Raw genomic sequence first — 23,320 nt, forward strand, 5'->3', positions numbered from 1 at the left:
TCCAACAAACAACACGCACAACATTTTACATTGTCATATCTTTATTGAACTCTAGGATAATGACATTTTAAAAAGAGGGTAATTGGAGTCAGGTATTGAAATGCCCTGCCGTATGAAAAAAGTTTTCACTTTAGTCACCTGCTCTTCACAACAGAATTCTGAAGTGCCATATGGCCCGATCAAAAAAGATTATAGAGGAGGAGCTCATAAGACTGGAAAGGGTTACAAAAGGATTTTTAAAGACTTGGGCCTCCATCAATCCAAAGTCAGGCAGATAGTTTACAAATGGAAGAAGTTCTACACCATTGCAACTCTCCATAGGAGTGGGTGTCCTACAAATATCAATGCAAGGGCATGCCGTACAATCTCAAACAGGTGACAAAGATCCCTAGGGTGACAGCTAAGGATCTTCAGGCATCTCTTGGACTTGATAACATTTGTATTAATAAGTCTACCATAAGAAAAACACCGAACAAGATTGGTGTTCATGGCGGCTACCATGGAGGCTCTCCAAAAACACATTGCCCCTCAAGTTTCAGACCACCTGGATGTTCCATAGCACTACTGGAATAATGTTAAGTGAATGTTTGGAGAAAACAAAACACTGACATACAGTACCAGCACCAAAACCTCATCCCAATTGTGAAGCATGGTGGAGGGAGTACAATGTTGTTGGGCTGCTTTGCTGCCTCAGGGCCTGGGCGGCTTGCAATCATTGAGGGACCAATGAATTCCAAGTTGTATCAGGAAATTCTAAATGATCAAAAACTCAAAAGAAGTTGGGTCATGCAACATGACTATGATCCAAAACACAGAAATAAGTCCTGACCTCAATCCCAATGAAATTCTGAGGCATAATCTAAAACAGGCCATTCAAGCAAGACATCCCCAAAACATACATGGACTGAAACGGTTTTGTATAGAGGAATGGGCAAATACTGTATACCTCCTAATCACTGCACAGGTCTGATAAGCAGCTACAAAAGCATTTGGTTGAGGTTATTGCCAATAAAGGAAGTTCCACTATTTACTAAATATAAGGGTTCACATACTTTTTCCATCGATGACCTCGATTGTTTAAAACATTTGTTCAATAAAGATGGCAATATAAAATGTTATGTGTGTTGTTTGTTAAATAAGACTGTCTTCATTTGTTATTATAACTTAGATGGGGATCAGATATCATTTTTTAGGATCCATTCATGTAGAAATCCATATAATTCCTATGGGTTCACAAACTTTCTCACAACTGTATCTTTCAAAATTTGGTTGCTGTTCCCATCCTTTATTTTATCTAACAGATGATATGCCAATGTGTGTCAGAGTGGCTTCACTGGTATTAAATATTAATAGGAAAGGCGTTTACATAAGAACAAGCATGAAATAGCGAACAGCCTTTTGGCACCTTTGGTACCGAGTGTTCGGTAACATTTTTATGAAATATACTACAAGTAATTTGTTTAGCTGACATAAAAATGGGATAGAACTTTCTATATTGTAGTGTTTCTATAAACTACTATTAGAACCTTAGGACTTGTTTGGGAAGTGCTTCCTTCGAAATAATGTTGTATTTAATTTAAATCTTAATTGACTCAATGAAATCGAGCTAGAATTTTCACACATCACTGCCTACCTTGCCCACAAAAGCACAAAGAAATTGTATAAAAATTTCTCACTTAGATGTTTTGTACTATATTGTATATTTCTTTTAAAGTCACCGTTCATTAAATCTGAAATTTGAAATATTTTAATGCTACATGTAAAAATAGTTCATAGCCTGCAGCAAAATATTGCCATGTGTTATTACATTTAGTATTGAATGTTGTACCCTTAATATTTCCCCTACAGTTAGCTTCTTTAAATAACATTTTCCAAAAGCGGGGAGAGAAACATACAGGATACTACAGATATCCTTTCTTATTTACAAAAAACATTTCTGGTTCTATGTTTGTTATTGATGTGAGAAAAACAAAAGCTTCACATTAATGATGGAGTATCAGGGCCTTGGTGAGCACATGAAAGATTAAAGAAAACCAATTATGAAAATGAAGGAAATCTTTAATGCCTATCAGTTACTATCAAAGACTTCTTGAGATGTCACAAAATACACCATTCTGCATGACAGAAAATCTGCATCATTAAAAGTTAGACCTGTGACTTAGCCTTGAAATTAGCTTTTTTGGCAGAGATATACTTTGAACCTGAAAACTAAGATATCTTGGCACTGCATTTATGGTGAATTAATTGAGCTATGAAATCAAAAACTCTTCTGGAAAAAGAAAATAAAGCACACAATCTCTACAAATACTAAACAATTTTTATTCAAGACAGTGTAAAAGACAGGAGCATGAAAGTAATGCTTTATCACAGCTAAAGAAAAAAATAAACACAACAAAGTACAGTTTATTGTTAATATTCTGTTCCTACACTACTGTTGATGAATATGCTGAAGGCTGTGACCCTATGTGTGCTCAAAAATTCAGCATCTGCACAGATATTAAAGCAAAGGCTGAAAGGTGAGCCAATAAATGAAATTGAATGAAACCCCAAAACAACTTGCACAATCTTGAAGAATTAGCACTAACAATATGAGATGGCAGTGTTAAGTGTTATAAGAACCAGTTATAAATATTTATCTGTAATTTAAAGTGATTATTAGGCCAAAATAACCAATGTGGTGAAGGCACAATCTGCCACTTGTTTGTTAGCATTAAATTAGATTCCAAAATGCCAATACTGCTTTCTCAAAAAAGTTGAGAAAGGTCAATGAATTTTCTTTATAATGTGACATTGCTTAAATTGGCATAGAATTAAATGCCATTCCTAACATAAGAAGAGTCTTACCTCCTGAACAAAAAAGCACACACTCATTTGGAAAATTGGAAAATGAATGTGCTTAATAATGTGCTCACTGAGGAAAGTCATTATAAGAGTGAAACTAATTTTTTCAATGTGCTATTAAGCACTTAAGTCTGAATATTTGTTATTTGTCTTTAAATGTTTATATAAATGCTATATTTATCTGCTGTGTTGCAGGTCTTTTTTCTTCTACAGTATAAAAAGTCTATCACCATTTGAGTGCACCTTGATCATTTTTGATTTTGACAAAAACACCTTTACAATTTGCAGTGTTATTTGGAATGGGTTTCTAAAGGTTCGGCTACCCAAAATATTAAAAAAGATGAGAAGTAAATGCAACAATGAACATTTAAATTAAAGGGTGCTCAATGATGAATAGCTAAAAAAAATCAAATTCACATCTCTTCTAATACTTTCACAACTGAAATTCAATTTCTATTATAGAAGATAGGAGAAACTCTAACAGCACACAAAAGTGTAATAGTACAGTCTAGTATACAAGGTTTTTGTGTCCTAGCTATATGATTTTGTTGATCACATACACTGGATCAAAAAGTGTATTCCGTAAATGTCAGAAGCTCCAATTGAAACAAAAAATAAAAGTCCCATTCTTTGATATTAAGTCAAGGATAAGACTTGGATGAAGCTCCACTGTCCATTATCACATGCAAAGAGACCCAGGCTTCAGCTACAGCTTTCAAGCTATTATTTTCATTAAGATATCCACTACTATACAATAGTAAAAAGCAAAATAAATTATACGTCAGAATGACATAATTTCACGTTGAGATCGTTACTGTAACTTTGCTGTGTTGCATTCCAAAAAACCCAGATGAAGCAAACAATCTATAAAAACGTTTATTGAGTACATTTTTTAGACTACTTCATCTGAGAGATGACAAATTGACAGAGAGGATAAAGTGGCTGAAAACCACAGGGGAATTTTACCAAGTGGTTGTATGAGGTTATGGATGCCAGCTGTCATTGGCTTCAGTTTTCAAACATGATAAAACCATTGGATTGTGCTGGGCCACACACTAGTTTATTTTGAATTTGGCTTTAGCTTTAAGCTACAATATAATATTTTAATTGCTCAAAGAAAGTAAACAATTGCATTTACTTTTTATACTGCTTAGTACCACTTAGTAGGTAATGCCTCAATTTTTAATGAATTTTAGAAAGATAAATTTACTTTTCAGCCACTGGCAGGAGTATTGCTCTTCACATTCATTAATGCTCACTTTAAAAAAAAATGAAACCTGTGCCAGAAATGGAAACTGACTAGCTAGCAATAAAAAAACAGTCTTATAGAAAAACTGTATTATACTAATAATTAGCTCTAAAAGCCCTGAATGTAACAATCCAATTGCAGGTCTGAAATGAAACTGGTTTCAAGGCTGAACCATATAAAATATTATTTCCTCATGCCCATTTTCTCAAAATCTGAAAATCAATTTTATTTTTAAAATGTTTTGAAAGTATATAAAATTACATACTTGACAAATACACCCACTTTATGTTGACAATATTACTTTCATTCACAAATGCAACAGTTGGAGAGGAGAAAATATTTGAGAGAATCAGGATTTGTGCTTTATGATTTTAAATTGAATTCTTAATGACACACATCTTTGAATGTGAAGTGAAGAAGAAAACAAAATGTTGGTTTTACAAAATATAGACTAGTTGGCTGTTGAAAAATTACTCCTCCTTTCTTCTTCTGACAGATTACAGCAATTCGTAGTGGATGATATAGTACAGTAAAAGAAAGCCCCCGCCAGGCCGATGAAAAAGAAGATTTCAGTGAGTATACTTGAGCAACATACATCTTACAATGTTGAATTATAGCAGGAAGGAGAACTGGGTAATCTATACAAACCCTCTTCCAGATGACAAAGTGTTCAGTGCAGACATTGATCTATCCTCAAAACTAGGACACTTTGGGAATGTTGCTACTTAGATAATCTGTTTTAGGTTTCCCATGGCAGCTTGGTTTACACCCCACTTTATAAATGTAGTGTATGAAATATAAAAAAGTCCAGAACTAACCTTTTCATTTAATTTTTTCACCTAAACTTGGCATAGGAAATTTGGATTTGTGCAATTTGAGTTAAAATGAGAAAACACCCATATAACTTTTCTACCATAAATATTTAGTCTTAGTTATGCATGTACAGTATATATTAAGCACTGTCTTTATTAATGGAAATCTTAAATTGAATGCTAGACCCCAAAAGGGGTCAAAGACATTTTAAGAATTTCCCATTAAATTATTTTTTACAGGAAGGAAACAAAACGTAAAGAAATATGCTGAACACGTTTGTTAGAAAATGACTTTTTCAATTTATTTACAGATTTTAGTACTGTTTAGATTGAAATTATCAGCTGCCTGAAAAGCAGGTTATTACATTTTTTAATTCAAATTGACATCATCTGATGTGAAATTTATTTAATGGTTTGTATTTCTATTGATTCAGTTCGACGGCATTTGAATACTTCAAAAGGAGGTTCTTGAGCATCAATGTTCCCACTATTAATTGATTTTTTCATGTTATCTCCCTGTCCTGCCCCTTATGTGAATTACATGCAATAATTAAAATGCAAATACTGTATTTTGGAATATTACAGCAAACAAACAAACATGCAAAAGGCATGCAAATATACCAACAGCCAATTGTAAATGACTAGTACAAGGCTAGGGGATTTTTTAATAAATAAACATGTTTTTATTGGACTAAAATGCTCCTTGCAGACTGCATAAAATTGTTAAATTATATTCTAAACTTAATGCATTACTCTTTTTAATTAAATTGTAATTAATTATTTTTTTAAATTATACATGGACGTATTTATCAAACTTAAAAAAAATGATGAACTGAAAAAATATATTACAAACATGAATTTAGTTGATGACGGGCATATATTGATATTTTACAAATTAGAATTAGAGCAATCTAATCTACTTTAATACTAAACAGTCAGATATCTGTCACAAATGCACAATCTAATGCTTTTTGTCTATTTATTAGATCTGGAGTCCAACCAACTTGCCATATGCATTGTTCTCTTTTTAATGCACACACTGTATGTACAGTATATATTTCCTATAACAGAAGTTAATTACACACACTTACTCATTTAAACTTCACTATTTCTTTTGAATTGTTCCCAAGACAGTGGTTCTTCCCGATTCTTGTACAAATATTCAAATTCCAAGGGGATGCAATACATTTCATTTTGGTGTAATTATTGTTCAGCACATACCGTATCTACAGTATACTTGTAGAACTCATACCCTTGACAATAATGCATGTGTAAAATTAAAACTTCATAGTCATAAAATTGTCGGTAAAACTGATGTTGTGAACTAATGTACTGTATATTTTCTAGTGTTGCTATGGCAATAACATCAACTTGTTTCATTACGTTCATCTTTAAAGCTATGATAATGTACTCTGTTGCATAATGTACATAAATAATTTGTCTCCTGACATAAGATGTCTCCTGAAATCATTGAAATCATGTTTCACATAACCTACACTAGTGATTTTACTTTTTAGGGTGGTATGTTCATACATATACAGTATATATATCTCCTCTGATTTTAACTTAATTATTGATAATTGATCATTTTAAGGGTACATTGTTTAAATTGTAAAATGTAAAATGAAACAAAGTATTAAATGAAAAAAATCCTTATTACAAGTTATTTTTGAAAATGTGATTAATGGCTAAAAAATGATTATAGTACTCTATTAATGACATGATTTTATAAGTGCAGAGATTTGTAAAAATATCAAGTTCATCAGGAAATTACTTCCTGAATGTTATTATTTTGTAAGACACATTCATTCACAAAATGAATAACATTAAAAGGTGATGGATAATCATATCACTTGTTACAGAACAGAGTATAATTTTTAGATTGTAATCAGAATTTAATAAGGAAGGAGGTTCATACATTTACTTTACTTTAAGTACTTTAAATAGGATTAAGGTTAGGACACTCCTTCTACTGGTCCATAATTTCCAAACCAATGTCCCAGTATGGTGACCAGGGACACTGTGCAGTAGGGGGTGCTATCCTTTGGAAAAAACATTAAACTCAGGTCCTAAGTGTTGATTAAAAATCTCATGGCACTTATTAAAAAGGGCTGAATTGTTAACCCCACTGTCCTGACTAAATGCTATTTTTACAATCTTGCTTACCAAACGTTTCATCCTTTTTTCAACTGTTGAAGCAGTTGCTCACATCTCTGTTTTGATCTGTAGTGGGGCTGTTTTTGTATAACAACTGCTAGGTGGAAGCTGCCCTTCAGTGGCAGGTGAAATTGGTGTATTATGAGTACAACTCTTTGGGGTACTTTGGAATAAAAAATACTAAATTAATGCAAGATATTATTTTTCATTACTGAAAATGGGTCATCTTTTCACTCAGCAATAACTGAGTCAAGTCCAATAAAATAAAAAATGTGTTACATATCACCAATATATGGAATTAGTGGAAAGTAGTATCATCATGAGTTTCAGTGTGACAAACGTCTCTGGAAATTCTTTAGTATTGTCTTATAATGTGCAAGATGAAGTAAAAGGGTCCTCAGTCCCATCTACCAGATACAGGAGTATCTCATGTGTGCTTGAAGGTTTTCAAGGTCTTTAAAAAGCAGCATCACCCGATGAGCTGGGAGAATGTTTGTCAGTAACCACCTGGTTTATCTGATTATGAAGTCAGTTGAAATGAAAACCCACAAACACATCAGCCCTCCAAGACAAGGACTGTGATGCTAATGAAGCTGCAAGCTGGGATTGTTGGTTGGTTAACAACAAGAATAGCTAATGTTTCTGCCATCATCACCCACTCAGTTCATAAATCCCATACTCTTCAAGGAATATTTTTTTTTGCTCTGATAGTTAAATAGTGCAGTTTTATTTAAGCTCACTCTGATCTTAATAATCAAATCTCCTGCATCTGGAGTGATGTTGCTTCCAACATGATCTTATACTGTATCATCCAGATCATCAACACAGTTATATCATATTACAGTATGTAACTATAATTCAGCATTGTATTCAGAAACTACAATATGATCTATATGACCAACTGTAGTCTGGAAACACAAAAGGGGAAACTTTTGTGTGCTTTAGTTTCAGTTATTAAAAGAACAATATTAAATGTTTAAAACCAATACTATTGTCAAATCCCAGTATCAATGGGTCACAACTTAGTTCATTTTATATATATATACAGTAAGACCATATACAGTATTAGCATATATTGTAGTATTACCTATAAATTATTAAAAGAATTCCAACACTTTCAATTTTTTTTAAATGATCATTATTTTTTATAACTTGTTTGTCTTATTATCATTATATTGTATTTCCAACAAGCATCATTAGAATTCTGGCATATGACTTGGTAATAACGCAGGATGGAAAATGTATTTGTTGAACATCTGCTTCTAGACTCTGTATATATCCTATTAAAGCATGGTGCTGGGAAATGACATATTTCAGTATAGTTTTTTAACAATCAAAAGAGAATTATCCATTTGCTAAGCAGAACACCGTTACATTCATATTAGTGATCTTTTAAATTAGTATGAGCATCCTGTAAATTCTTAAATGGTGACAAAGTAAAGGCCATTCTTTAAGGCAAGAGCTTTTCATGCAGACAACACAACATTTGCGTGTTACAATGTGCAAATAAAACTAATGACAAAAATGAAGTAGGGTTTAAATTAATAGTTTCACATAGACAACACAACACATAAAATCACAGATTTACCATAAAAAGTAACAAAAGGTAGACTCACAGATAGAAAACTTGTTGCTGTTGTCTTTGCCTGGGAATAATTTTACTCCTCTAGATTTAAAATCTACGGACCTTTTCACTAGTTAAGGAAAAAACAAAAACATGAAATCAGGTGAAACAGGTCTTAAATAAACTACTTGCATAAAAAGAAAGCATCCTCAAGCAAGTGAACAAAAGAAAATCAAATAATTTTAAGTATAGTAATTTACTTGCAGCAAAAAGAAAATAGTATGCATATGTAAAGACAGGCAACCTTTAATGAAAATAAATAATATTAAGATGATAATAGCAGGTAGCAGGGCTTCTGTTCTTTTGTTCAGCTTGAAATTATTGGGTTTTCAAGATATATTACTTTTTGGAAACAATTGGACACTTAACCTGGGCTTTGGTTTGACTGTAGGCTCTACGAAAGATTTTAGCCACAATGGGAGATTTCTCATACACTACCGCTATGGCATTCATAGCACAGACACCATATTGCAGACAACACTTGATAGCTTTCAAGTATGTTATTTTAAGGTAACATACTGAGATGAAAAATAAGTCAATGACAGATTGGGATCTTTTTATATATAATAAACAACTAGTACCCATTGACAACATTTAGGCTTGAGGACCCAATATCTCAGTCAAACAGAAGCCCCGTGAAGTTAATTAATGACAGGCATAATAAAACATTTTTTCTGAAAACATCATAAACAATGTTTTCCAAAGCTTATATGATTTCCCCTTTCGAGTTAGTGAGTGTCATCCAGCAAAAAAAAAATACACAAGGAAAGAAGGAAATAAATTCAAGAAGAAATAAAAACAGCATAATATGTTTCTGCTTTCATCACAAGTTTAAAACACTGGTTCATCAAAAGACATTGAGGCTTCATAATTCAATATGATATTCCGATGATGATAAAATAGTTCAAAATAGATCAGGAGAATTTGAGATGTGGCAGAACTTCAGTGACTGCCTGAGACTCTGCTACTGCTCCATTCAAGAAGTAATTAATTATACAGTTCCTATCGTAAGTAAATGTAAGAGATGAAGTATTTTAAAATGTCAATTTTTTTATATTCTGGGACAGGTTTACAATTTTCTGTGAACTTAAAAATTTAATTGTACACTAATACTTTAATACACTTGGCAGCACATATTGCAGTTGTATACTAGTATTATTGTTTATTATATTACTTTCTAGAAAAGAAGTGAATTAAATTGTTTTAGTTATATGTGACTTTCATTTCAACTTTCAGTTGATAAGAAGTTTTGGATAAAAAAGATGTTTGCCCACCCTTACTGTATGTTAAATAGGAACTCCTACATCCGCATAATAAAATAAGATTAAGTATTCATAATGAATATGTATCCATCTTTACCTAGTCATTGAAACTAAAAATGACTCATAATGTTAATATCAAAGGTATTTCTAACAGCAAACGTAGACTTAATCCTTGCTCGATTCACAGCAAACCTCACAAACGATATGTAATACATTGGATAAGCAAAAACAAAAAATACAGACATTTTTTATTTTAACTTTTATGTCAGATACAGTGTAGGTTAACCATAACACATAAAGGGCCTTTTTATAGCAGTTTCCTATCTGAGTTTATTAAGAATATTTGGAAATACATTTATGTCCAATGGATATATTTGAATGGAAACAATTATCACCCCATGCAGAATTTTGAAAAAATCATGTGAAGTAAAACTGGGAAACACCAAATGTAAACTGAAATATATTTAGTTATTCCTTCACAATATTAACTTGATCTCTATAAATTAACTACACAGAGTTATGCTGTATGTTTTTTTAGAAGTTATAAAATCTTACAAAAATACATTTATTTCTTACCTGTGTATGTCCACATCCCTGCAACACAATCTTGTTAAATAAATGGTATCCAAGAAGAAAAAGCAAAGCACAATATTTACGCAAAACTTTTGTTTTGGTCTAAATCTATTCCTAATACTTCTGCTTATCAGTTGACTTATCAAAAAATCTCTTTGTTGGAACTACTAAAATAAATCACAATATCTAATTCTGTACAAACTATTTTCTCTTGTGATCTATGCAATGTGGTCAGCAACATCCAGTACAGCAATGACAAATTATATCAGCTTTGGTTGTGGCAGTCACATAAGCAATAAATGTGTTATTATAAAGCTAAGGTTAGCTTCATGCTGCCCTGTTGTTCCATGCAAATATTGTAATATTGTTTAAGAAACAGTGTCAAGAATGAGGTTATGCTCATTGTTTACAACATTGGCTTTGCAAAGTTCAGTAGAATGAATTCTTTGTGTCATGTTTTACTTTGCCTCATCATTGGGAGTTCATGTTAAGAATAAGGTTATATTTTCCCATCCATATAACATTGATCAGTTCAGGCCCCTTCTCTGTGTGACGCTCAAATAATGATACATTCTTTTTTCAACAAGATTAGACTGAGAGAAAGCCTCACTAAGTGTGGCATCTCCTGAGTTACTAAACCAGATTAGTGTATCCTGTATTCTAGAACTTCCATGCTAACTGAAACAACCTTTAATTAAATTAAACAAAATTAAAGTGAAGTAAGGCTCTCCTGCTCACATATTAAGCACTGAATATTCTAGCTATGTTTTAAGGGTTTATTACATGAATATAGTAAAAAACTTAATCTGACATCTATAGGTCACTATCTGTATCTCTATCATTGCCTGAGATCCACAAAGTGGGCAACAGTACCTCTTTTTGCTGGAGAGTCCCAATCCATTAGATTTTATAGGTCACCATGAAATCACAAATTTCAGTTGATATTGTAACGCTTACGGCCGACAAGTGTGTGTAAGAGCAGGTGACGTCACCGCCCTTCCCTGTGATAGCAGGACTACAGCTACTGGGCTGTGGAGAGATCTCTCTTTAGCTCACGGGGCTAGGTCGCTGCAGAGAGACGCGGAAGTCCCGGGTTCGAGCCCCGGACGGTGCAGGGGCCGACCAGATGCGGCAAGGGCGCCCGCCTGAGCCCCTGTTGCGTTACATTGGTGTGAGAAGCGGGGTGGGATAGCCCTTCGCCGGGGACGGCGATTTAAGCGGGGGAGAGTGTAACGCTTACGGCCGACAAGCACTGTGTGTAAGAGCCGGCGTACCAGAGCGGGTGACGTCACCGCCCTTCCCTGTGATAGCAGGACCACAGCTACTGGGCTGTAGAGAGATCTCTCTTTAGCTCACGGGGCTAGGTCGCTGCAGAGAGACGCGGAAGTCCCGGGTTCGAGCCTCCAGTCGGGATGGGGCCGACCAGATGCGGCAAGGGCGCCCGCCTGAGCCCCCGTTGCGTTACAATATGGAACAATTGCAATGTGACCAGTTAAATAGGTGATTTGTTAAATTAAGTAATTTAGAGATCATTTAGAAAGGAAAATCTAAGAACTTTTAGCCATCAAGGACCACGGCTCTCTTAATTGAACATACAGTATTACTGGCTTGATTGATCAATAACTTTCAGGTGTTGTGAATCTATAAAAATAGGTGACCTAGAAGGCTAACTGAATTGAGATGAATCAAGGCCAGATCTAAACACTCATGCATTAGAAACTCTGAATTTGGACTTATTTAAAACGTGTTTATTTATCTTTCCCTATAGACTTTCATTTAGAGTTTTCATTGTTTTATTGTTATTGTTATTGGCCAGTTTGTCAAAACTTGTTTCCATTTTTTCTCTTTGATTTCACTTCAAGATATTTAATACTTTGCTTTTAAAATAAAATGTATTATTTTTTACATTCAGAATAATAGTAAAAAATGAGTGTCTTCTTACTTTTGAAGACAAAAAGCAACAGTAGCAGAAAACAGCAGAATTATTCAGGGAGGGAAAATACCATAACTACTTCATGCATGAATGTATGCAAGTACTGTATCTGTCTGAAATTAAATCTTTAGTTGTGAATAGAAACAGTTGTGAATGCTAATGATGTTTATTTAAAGAAGACTTTATGTTACAGTTATGTTATTCAGTTATTTATATTTTATGTTGAGGACCACCTGGGTTTCAGTTCTGAAAGTGTAATTCTGAATCCAGTGAAGAGGGTAAAACAAAGTCACTATCTTCTGAAAATAACAATCTAAGAAAATAAAATGAGACAAACTAATTTTGTATGTAAGGAAGCTGACTAAAGCATTGTCACAGTTGTGTTTATCAATGGAAAACATGGTTTACCATCCACTGCAGTTAATAAAAAGTGTCTGGTACTGTAGACCTATTTACACCACATCATTTAAAACAAGAACCATTTGGAAACTTAATTCACACATCTGTCATTTAGAATACGTAATATGCACTGAATCAACTTTTGATTGTCAGAACATAAAACTCCACAAAGTTTACTACAGAACAATATAAATCAATGTGTTTTTAATGCTAGATATTGTTTGCCTTGTATCTTATGCTCATAGATTGTAGTCTGCATAATACCACAAGAATATGTTTTCTCAATTCTGCCTTCATGTTAAGCATTTTAAAGATTTCTGGGTTTTCATATGTATTAAAAACAATGTTGAAATACAGGTTCTCATTGCAGAAAGTGCAATAGCACAAATATAATTGTTAAAGGAAGGCATTCTGATGAAAAATTATTAATTCCTCATAAATTGAAACCATGACAAAACAAATCATTAATGATTTTAATATTGCTTAGGAGTTTGTGTTAAAACATTGGGAATCTAATGATAATTTAGAGTGTAACATTTTTATTATAAATGGTATAGAATTTATTAAGTTAAGTGTTAAGTAAAAAAAAAACACTTCTAAATCTGTGGCTAAAAATCTGAGACAGGATGTGGTTATTCTTCTCTCCAAACCTGGATTAGACAAATGAGGGAGAAAATAATTGTCACCTAATCTCATACCTTGTCACCTAATCCCATACTCCTAGATCTAAAAGAAATAAATAAAGAATATCACAAAACAACAAAGAAAAAAGAAATATAACCGAATGTATAAATAAATTCTATAAATTCATCAAAATGAGCTTCATAATATATATTTTCCTGCTAATATAATTTAGACTTGCTTACTGCAGATGTTGCTGTCATGCCGAGTTATTTGACCTCTTTTTCTTGCCATGTCTTCTAAGACATTTTTGATATAAAACAAACTGCTCTTAATATCACATTAGCTTTCATAAATGTGCTTCTTTCTGCATAATTGATTCACGTTTTGTCAGTAATACTAGGATTGTCTTAATGCTATGTCATATACAATTCTAACATTATAATGTTTTCATTCTGACAGTGTTCCATGTTTCATGTTGAACATTTATCATGTTTGATTCATATTTTGTCCATATTTTCTGTGATTGAGTTTGATAATTCAGTCTAAAATCAAATGTATTAGTTTATTCATTCCATTAGACCAAAGTGATGTGTTTCTATTTTACATTAGTATATTTTAGACTCTTTTTTTATTTTTTTCATAAAACAAATAGACAGATCAATTAAACATATAGATGGATGTATTCAACAAACAATACAAACATACAATATACAGTATGTACATGCACAGTACAGGACAACATAATACAGGCAGTAATAAAATGCAGTGGATTGTATTTCCAGAAGCATAGGAATATTTCTAAAGTGGTAGTGATCTGTACAGAACTGGTAAATCTAACCATGGCTAGATGGAAAGTGTTTTTCTATTTTTCCAGTTAAGAAGCATTGTTTTCTTGGTGACAGGGCAATAGGTATGAGGATGTTGTTTTTATTTACCTGATCATTTTTTGTAAGATCTCCAGATAAGGGCAGAGATGGTGATTTAGGAATGTTGCACCCCAAAAGAAGTGTTTTATTTTGCCAGAAGTGGGTAATGCCAGATGGCATGAAAGTACATATCTAAGTCAAAGACTGCCATTTCATACATCTAGTGTTGTGTTATACAGTATGTGCTCCATGATTGATTTTATATTGGATTAGCTGGTTGTTCGTATTGCTGCAAGTATTCTTATAAATTTGTGTCCAGGAATCAGTACTGATTGATAGAAAGGTCTTTTCCCATTTATTGAGTGGAAGGGAGATAGTTCAATAAATAGTATATCTTACTTTTATACTTAAACTATACTGGTGTATATGCACTCAGTGTCATAGTGAAGTTTGTGATTTTATTGATTTTTCATCAAACTGTCAGAGTTGTAGCAATCACCATATTTTCAAAGCAGTTGTCATGTTCTAGAGTCACACTGAGAAGAGCCAAATTAGTGCTGGGCATTTCTCTACATTCAGTTTTTTCTATTGCTATCCATGAATCATGGTGGTAGTTTGGATGGTTCAATTTAGATAAGATAAGATCACCCCTGGAGCAGTTGGGGTTAAGGGCCTTGCTCAGGGGCCCAACGGAGTAGGATTCCTCTGCCGGCCATGGGATACAAACGCAACCTTCCAACTACAGGTGCAGATCCTTAGCCACAGAGCCACCATACCGTGTTAGGTATTGCAGTTAATTTGTCAGGTAATGGTAATGGTAAATGCCTGGGGCATTTAGGCCTCTTTTGTAAGGTTGATAATTTTATCCTTGGTTTCTTGTTTTTTCCAAAACAATTTCGTTATTAAGGTGTCTAATGTATAAAACTAATTGTTGGGTTGGACTGGGCTAGTAGAAAAGTGTTTTGGGGCAGTACTGTTATATTGATAGCTGTAATGTATTCAATAATGGAAAGTCTTAAAAGTCATTCAATTATTTGATTAATCCAGGCTGGTGGAGATATTCACACCAAGGTATCTAATGCTGCCCATAGTGAGAGAGAAAGGAAGGTTTTGAGACGAAGCATTCCAACCATTCACAGGGAAGGATAAAATTGTGGAAGTGTTCCAATGTATAGAATAGTTGGATATATTGGAATATATTGATGAGCTTAATGACTTCTTGGAGTGATTTGGTGATGATTTGTAGGTGGAAATCTGTATAGAGGCTGATCTTGTGAGCTGAGTTGATATTGTCATTTTGACTAATTGCAGCAGCTAATGATTAGATAAACAATACAAATAATGATGCAGAGAGTGGACTTACTTGTTTGTTATGTCATTAGCAGTGACTACAGCCCTGGGTGCGTCGTAAATTATTTTTATCCAATGCAAATAAGAACGTCCAGTTCACTCTGTCAACTGCCTTTCTGTGTCCATAGATATAATTATATTGGTATTGTTTTGTGTTTGATTTGGTTGAAGAGACAGCACATATTGCTTGATGACTGTCTTCCTTGATGAAACCTGTTTGTTCAGGATGAATGAGAAGTTGTTTCACAGTTTTGATGCAGATTGCTAAGGCTTTACAAATCATCTTGAGGTTTGCATTGATTAGAGATAGAGGACAGTAGCTTGTGCATACGACTGGATTTTTATTTAGCTTAAATAGTATTATCTAAAGTGTATCCAAAGATTCTGCATGTTCTTTGTTTAATTTTTGTAGGATGGTTGTATTGTCAAGAAAGGAATTGATTTCTGCTGCCTTTTGCCGGACATGTATAATTTGTTGTAATAATATCATTTATGGCTTATGGTGTCTGAATGAAATTCCTTGGTATGTCCTTTATTGTTCATATGACTGAATAATATGATTATATGATTATCATATGATTTATATGATTTTGTTTATGCTAAATACTTTTCAAACTGATTATGTTGACGTCTTCATAAAAACAACTTATATGCATAGTGTATTTTATGAATAATGTTGCCCAGCTGAAATTTGTTCAGGGAGGGGGGGGTGTTATAATAATTGTGTATCAAGTAGGTAGCTGTGTCAGCATGCGTAGGCTGCAAGAGAACAAGTAAAGGTTTATTCTGTGCTGAAAAGAGACGAAACACAACATTTCAGCTGTGGAGCCAAACTTTGTTTTTTTTTCTTCTCTTTTCAGCACGGAATAAACCTTTACTTGTTCCCATAATAATTGTATAGTTGTTATATTTTTGCAGCATTTTTTTCTTTCTTTATGTAAATCATATTAAATGATTTTCCCTCTCACTACTATTTTTGCTGTTTTCCAAAGTAATGTACTGTAGGTATGGTTTCAGGGGAATGCTTTTTTTACAAAGATTGCCCACTCTCTTTTAAATTATGCATCTAAATCTTGTTTGTAAGCAGTGTTGAATTGAAGCGCCATCTGGTGATGATTCTTTTAGGTGTTTAATGTTAAGGTCGAAGCTGATTGGCACATGCTCAGAGCAGTGATTTGGGGAATTTTTGTATTAGATCGATTTTGGAAAATGAATGGTAAGCAAATAAAATGCTGTATATGAGTATTTTCTTACTGAATGATTTTGTAGCTTCAAACTATTACCCACCCAGAAAGAAATCATTCATGCACTGTTTCAGAATTTCAGTTGAGTCACAAATGTTTGAATTATTAGAGGTTTTTTTTTTATCTTTTCAAAACTGGATTGTTAACTGTATTAAAATCAAACCCAATGTACAGTATGTTTGTAATGGTAAAATTGTGGTTGTTAACACAATCATTGAAGATTATGTAACACCTTTCAGGGTCTGCTGAATTAATGGTCTACTTTTGTTGTTAATATTGATATGCCTTTTGGGGAATAACAGGATGTTGAATATATCTGATTGAAAGTTTTAGTTTATTATGTTCAGATTCTGAGACCTGGGTTTCATGCAACAGACATGTATCTGCTTTACGTTTTCCTAGATGATTTAGAATTTTAGGTCATTTTGCCGGTGAAGAAATGCCAAGTACTGTCTGTTCCCATTAACACACTTAAAAGAAGATGTATGTTTTAATTAGGTGTATTCTAATTTATTTTAAGCATTAATATATAGATATGTTTACAGTATATTTGGAATCATAACTATAAATGTTTTATGCTTATGCATAAAATACTAAAATAAATAGTAATAATAAGAACAGATATAACAATGACAGTTTTAGTCCAGATTGTACACATTTTAGTCCAGATAACAAAGAGGCTTTACTATATACACTATATTCACACATACTACAGTACATACACTGCTAAGATTTACACTGCATACTGTATCACATCTGAGCAGCATTTCCTTCCCTCCATATTACAAAAATGATAAAGAAGCCTGATCCAACATGAATTCTTTGATACCCTGACATACACAAAGACATTGACAAAAATGTCAAACATACAATACACAGACACTGCAGGACATATACTATAGACTCCTAATTCAGGGATGCTACTAATATCATTTTAGCAACATTTGTGTTGCTAGTATAAAGAATATTGTATATACACATAAATAGTACAGCATTCCAATATTAATTATTATAATATTAATTTTAATCTAGAGGTACCTCAGACTCATAATCTGCTTCTAACTATTTTTCTTAGAGATATACAGACAGAATATATATATATGGTGAGTTCAAGAATTATCTATGCTACACTTTTTGAAGAGTTTTTTTTACCAGACAAACTAAGTTATGTTCATTGACCCAGGAAATCGCTTTCTTCAGTTTTACAGACTTGTAGAGGAGCATAAATGTATTTTTACAGTTTTACCAATAAACGATTTTTTTAAAAAAATCAATATTATTCTTCAGTAAATTGTCCCATAAAACATACAATAAAAACTCTACATAATTATGTATTGAAAGGGTTACAAAGGGTTGTTTTGTTTTTAATACTTCAGTGAGGTGTCTCTAGAATTAATCTTTGCTTTCCTTATTTGAATATCTTCATGCATCTTCTGGGACAAGTGAGCCTCAGAGGTGATAAACATGTTTATCTTACCACCTGATCATTTTTGAAACATCATGACTGTATTTAGAATATGCTTTATCAATACAAAGTAACAGTGCATGAAAACTATCTGTACGTTTACTACTGACAGGAAGGGAATGTATTAGATGGCCAATCCATCATTATGATCAAATTGCTTAATCTGATGTTTGAAAAATGATGTTGATAAGATGTATTAAAAGCAGAATAAAGAAAATAGTCACTTTTGATATCCCTGATTTAATACCTATATTTACAATATTGTGAACATGTTGTTAAAGCATGCTCTTATCTTGACCATGGCAGTACAAATATCTTATCCATGCTTTTATCCTGTCAGGGATAGATTACTGTAATACTATTGTATGACCTGCCACATTATTTAACATCGACAATCAGGTCAAACTTTGGCACCTTGTTTATTAACAAGAAAAAGATATATGATCATATTTCACCTGTTCTATGTAGCCTTAAAGAGAATTTGTTTGAGAAAGAGTACAATTTAAACTTTTCCTGGTGCATATGAAATCTCTCAATGGCTGTACAGGAAATAATTTGTCAGTCATGCTGATTCAACATATTTCTTCTAGAACTCTGAATTAATTGTCTCTAGAATGTTCTATCAAGTGTACAGTTAGTCCCTTGCAATGTCTTGTCCTGTGACACTAAAATGTGCAATACAGTAAAAGGTTTAAGTCTTATTTTGTACTGTATTTATATAATTGAGAAACTTTGTTAACACCAGGAAGCTGAGGTAACTTGCTGAAGTAACATTTCAAATAGTGTTGCTTGATTTAATCGAAGGCTGTGTGAATAAACTTTCCAGTACAATTCCTGTCAATTTATACAGTACATGTATGTATTATTCTCTAATCAGTATCCCTATGTCTGTGTCCAACAGAACCACAGCCCTGGCAATTTCAGAATCCTCAAAGACTTATGTTTTTAAAATTTGGTATTTATGTTCTAATGGTAATTTAGATTAATTAACTAAATTATTGTGCCATTAGGTCATTAGGAGGTCAAGTAAGAATAGCAATCAGAAGACCCTGTGGCTTCCTAGGACCAGAAGAAATGATTTTCTCTATGATTAGTTTACAGGATCTAGATGGATTACAGAATACTCAATGTTTTATATTTATTATTTGTGCTTCTGTTTCTTTTATAATAATATATTGAAAGGTAATTTATGAAATATTAAAGCATATCTAGATTCATGTAGAAAGGTATGTATCCAAGGATTTGATTAATCTTACAGCTTCCAAAATTTCTGATTGGGCCTTCGGCTGAGGATCTTAACATGGATTCTGAATTAATTTGAGGAGACATTAATGGAATCAATTAGATCCCAAGATCTGTTATTGACTATCCCTAATAATTTTGGAGAAAAATAGCCAATTCAAACTTTTGTAAGCTTTTACTGATCTTGAAGAATCTCTTGAAGACTTTTAACTAGATACTATGGCCTAACAATACAGTATGTTCACATTCTGTGTAATATCTTTGCTTTGCACATTGAGTACCATTAAACCATTGCCAAGCCTTCTCATTCATTTAATTGTTTCTAAAATCTTGACAAGAGGCCTCATCTTTATATGAGTTTCCTTATTCATCTAGAACATCCTTCTGCTCATTATTTCCAAATTGAACAAAGAACTAGACAAGCTATGTGGTATTGTCTTATAGTTGTAAAATATGTATTCTGTAGAACTTCGTGAAGACTTAGAACTCTTTAAATCATGCTTGACTGCAGTCATTTATAGAGATTATTCTCATAGAAAGAAGTACTGCTAAAACACATCGTTCAAGTGTAAGACCTAAATCTGCCTTAATAATGTATACAACCTTTCCTTTGTTTTCACCTAAAACCAAATTATTAAAATCTCAAATTAATTAAATTAAGATGTCACATCAGTAACAGTGTTTAGTTGGAATGACACACAGAAGAGATTACAAGAACCTGGACTGAAAATCTTGACTTCCATAGAAAAGCTAATTACTTGAAAAGTAAATTGAGTATCTGAAAATGCATAGAATTCTGCAGGCTGAATATTAAGGTATATAGTTTTTTGAAAATAATAAAAATATGATGTTACCATACTGCTTTTAAAAGCACAAACAACATAAATGTCTTCTGCAAACTGCATATTCCATTTTTCTGGTAGTAATCATGGTAGTTTGAAATATAAAGGTATACTATGTTGGTCAAAAAATAGAATTTGTGCAACTCTTGCATATTTGAGTTCCTAAAACACATTTAATTTGGCTGTGATCCCTGCTATTTCAGGCAGAGTTCAGTCTGTTGATGGATGTTATCGCTCCCTTTTCCTCCTGCAGATTAACTTCAGGAAAAGTTTTCAAGGAGACATAGTCAGCCAACTCACTATTCTTGAAATATACACAGTGGATATCAAGTTGTACGTTTCCTGGTATGGCACATTTGAAGACTCTCTTTTTTATCCAAGTTCTGAACCACTGCAGCTACAATTTATACAAGGGCAGTGTCAGGTACATGGAAGAGAAAAGTTACACATAAGGATCTATTAGCAAATACCTTAATAGATTCTGTTTGCTGCAAAACAATGGAGACTGAAATGCTCCAGTTAGAAACTAGATCTGCTGTTCACACGAACACGCATTTTAGTTTAATGGTTCATTTTTTATTTCACATTTTTTGCTGTGTTTATAAGTGTAGTGTCCAATGTAGAGTGAAATAAACATACAGTATTTGACAATACTTTCCAAAATTCTTATTTCCTAGCAGTTTAGTGTATCTTTTCTTCTTTTCCTTTAAATGTATGAATCAATTATTAATGTATTAAACGTGTAAAAGTCATAGCTGCACTATTGGATATATTTAACAGTTTGGAAAAAGTAAAGTTAAACATCTTTATGATAGGGAAATCATACAGTATATATTGAATTGGTTTAAGTAGGCTGAACTGCAGGGGACAAATACACAAATTAATGGACCTTTATGATTGTAGAAAAACAGATTTTTCTCATGGTACAATTATTTTGTATTTTACATATACTGTATATTAAAATCATACAATATTTAGCAAGCCCGACCTGTGGAGTTAATCTTTGGCTTTTGATACTTAATTACAAACAGAATCAGATGTTTCCTGCAAGTAATTAATCCTCTGATTTTATGGTATAATTAGTTTTTTGTAATGAATAATGAAATAATGAAACTTGCCCACCACTTGATTGTTTGCGTTAAAGTTATCAATAATAAGCTTTTCATAAATATTACATATGCTGTAAAAGTAAACATGCAAAAATAAGTGAAAACACAGCAATAAGTGAGTAAATGGAAAATTCCCCACAACATCATAAATAAAATCCTAACCAGGCAAAAATGTGTGTAAGTCAAATCCTTATCAAAAATGTTAAAAGTAACCATCTTTAACCAAAAATATTTAGGAATCAAGCTATATTTTCTAGAGGTCTTGTAACGTCTTGTACAATATGGAGTCTATCAACAACAAAGAAAAGTCTTGCACAGATTTTGGTAGAACTTAAAGAAAACATACTTTGAAAACAACTGGCACAAAATGCGCATTTGCATTCTGTATCATATGACTTATTAGAAATGATGAAAATTGAAGGTTTGATGAGAGTATTCTAAGAAATGCATCTTGTTTGCATTGAATAAAACCATGCTGTTCTTTACATCATGGCCAAATATTAAGAAATTATTTTGAAAACAAATAGAAATTATAGATATATAACATATGCAATACGTAAAGCATGAAATAGACACACATGCACATTAACTAGAGCATGAACCTAAATGCAATTTTGATTTTAAGAAAGTTAACATTTATTCTTTTTTATACCAAATGCAAAAACATTAATGTTTTAGTGTTGCAGTACTCCATAACCTCTTGCCTAGCTTCATCAAGATTTTGATAACACTTAAAGATATATGACAGATAACAGGAAGGTAAGAGTGAAATTTGATCAGGGCTTGCATATACAATTACTTTGATCCTGATTATACTGGTTATAATGACTGATGAAGTGTAATTTCTCCAATTGTTCTAACTACGAATGACTTGATGTCCTTACTGCATCAGCAGTGGATGGGAACAACATTTAATTGCAATCAAGGGCATTGACAGAATTTATCAATGTCAGCTACACTTACTGCAAAAGCCTTTCCAAATACTAATAATAATACTGAAGACTTAACAACAGGATGAAAAAGTGATATATCTAAAACAAAATAAATATTTCCTCATCTTTGTGATATGTAGGTCTGTAGCTCAGATTTAGTGTAAATGTTGTAGTTCTTATCAGTAGTTCAGAAAGGAAATATCAGTTACTCAAATGACATAATTACTTTTCTAGACACGTTGCTATAGTAATTTAAATGAGGAGTAGCCAACCACACATCTTCCAGTTCAAGCCATGAGAGAACTAAAATCCTTCTAATATTCATGATATTTTAATGCTTAAGACATTTAAGATTGAGTTGAAGCCTCAACTTTCATTATAATGGAATAGAGGACAAAATAATGCACATTCCAGGTTTTGAAAATATACCTGGAATAACATGTCACCTTTCATCTGTTTAAAGTGTTTTATCAATAGGTCTGTCTTTTCTATTTAACTTCTTAGGACCTAAAGCCCTCGAGCCCTCCAGAGGCCATTTCTGCCTGGAATGATGTGCACTTCAAACACGCATTATCTTGGAAAATATAGGTGGTACAGGCCGGGTTGAGGCCTTGAATTCAAGTTAAATTAAAATACAGAATACAATATAAAATACTTGATTGTAAATCAAGGGTGAACAGCTCCTATCCTGGAGGTCAAGTGTATCTTTTGGTTTTCATTCTAACTCAGCTCTTAGCAAGCTAGTTTAACTGGACCAATCTATGAACATCTCCTAAGTCTTCCTGCTTTATAGATA

The 23,320-nt window shown here is 32.8% G+C and overlaps 1 protein-coding gene across 11 annotated transcripts in view; it reads right to left on the minus strand.

Annotated features, from left to right (window-relative positions):
- csmd3b (CUB and Sushi multiple domains 3b) overlaps positions 1-23,320 on the minus strand; it is a 553,423-nt gene that overhangs the window by 243,074 nt on the left and 287,029 nt on the right. For 9 of the 11 annotated variants that reach the window (XM_015357110.2, XM_006635571.3, XM_015357109.2 and 6 more), the window contains exon 7: positions 8,676-8,753. The exons of the other annotated variants lie outside the window; for them this stretch is intronic. In XM_015357110.2, coding sequence (XP_015212596.2) covers positions 8,676-8,753 — 78 coding nt within the window. The remainder of the gene's footprint in view (positions 1-8,675; positions 8,754-23,320) is intronic. 11 annotated transcript variants of the gene reach the window in all.

The sequence above is a fragment of the Lepisosteus oculatus genome, chromosome 10 (genome assembly GCF_040954835.1).
Source record: "Lepisosteus oculatus isolate fLepOcu1 chromosome 10, fLepOcu1.hap2, whole genome shotgun sequence".
Classification (NCBI taxonomy): Eukaryota; Metazoa; Chordata; class Actinopteri; order Semionotiformes; family Lepisosteidae; genus Lepisosteus; species Lepisosteus oculatus.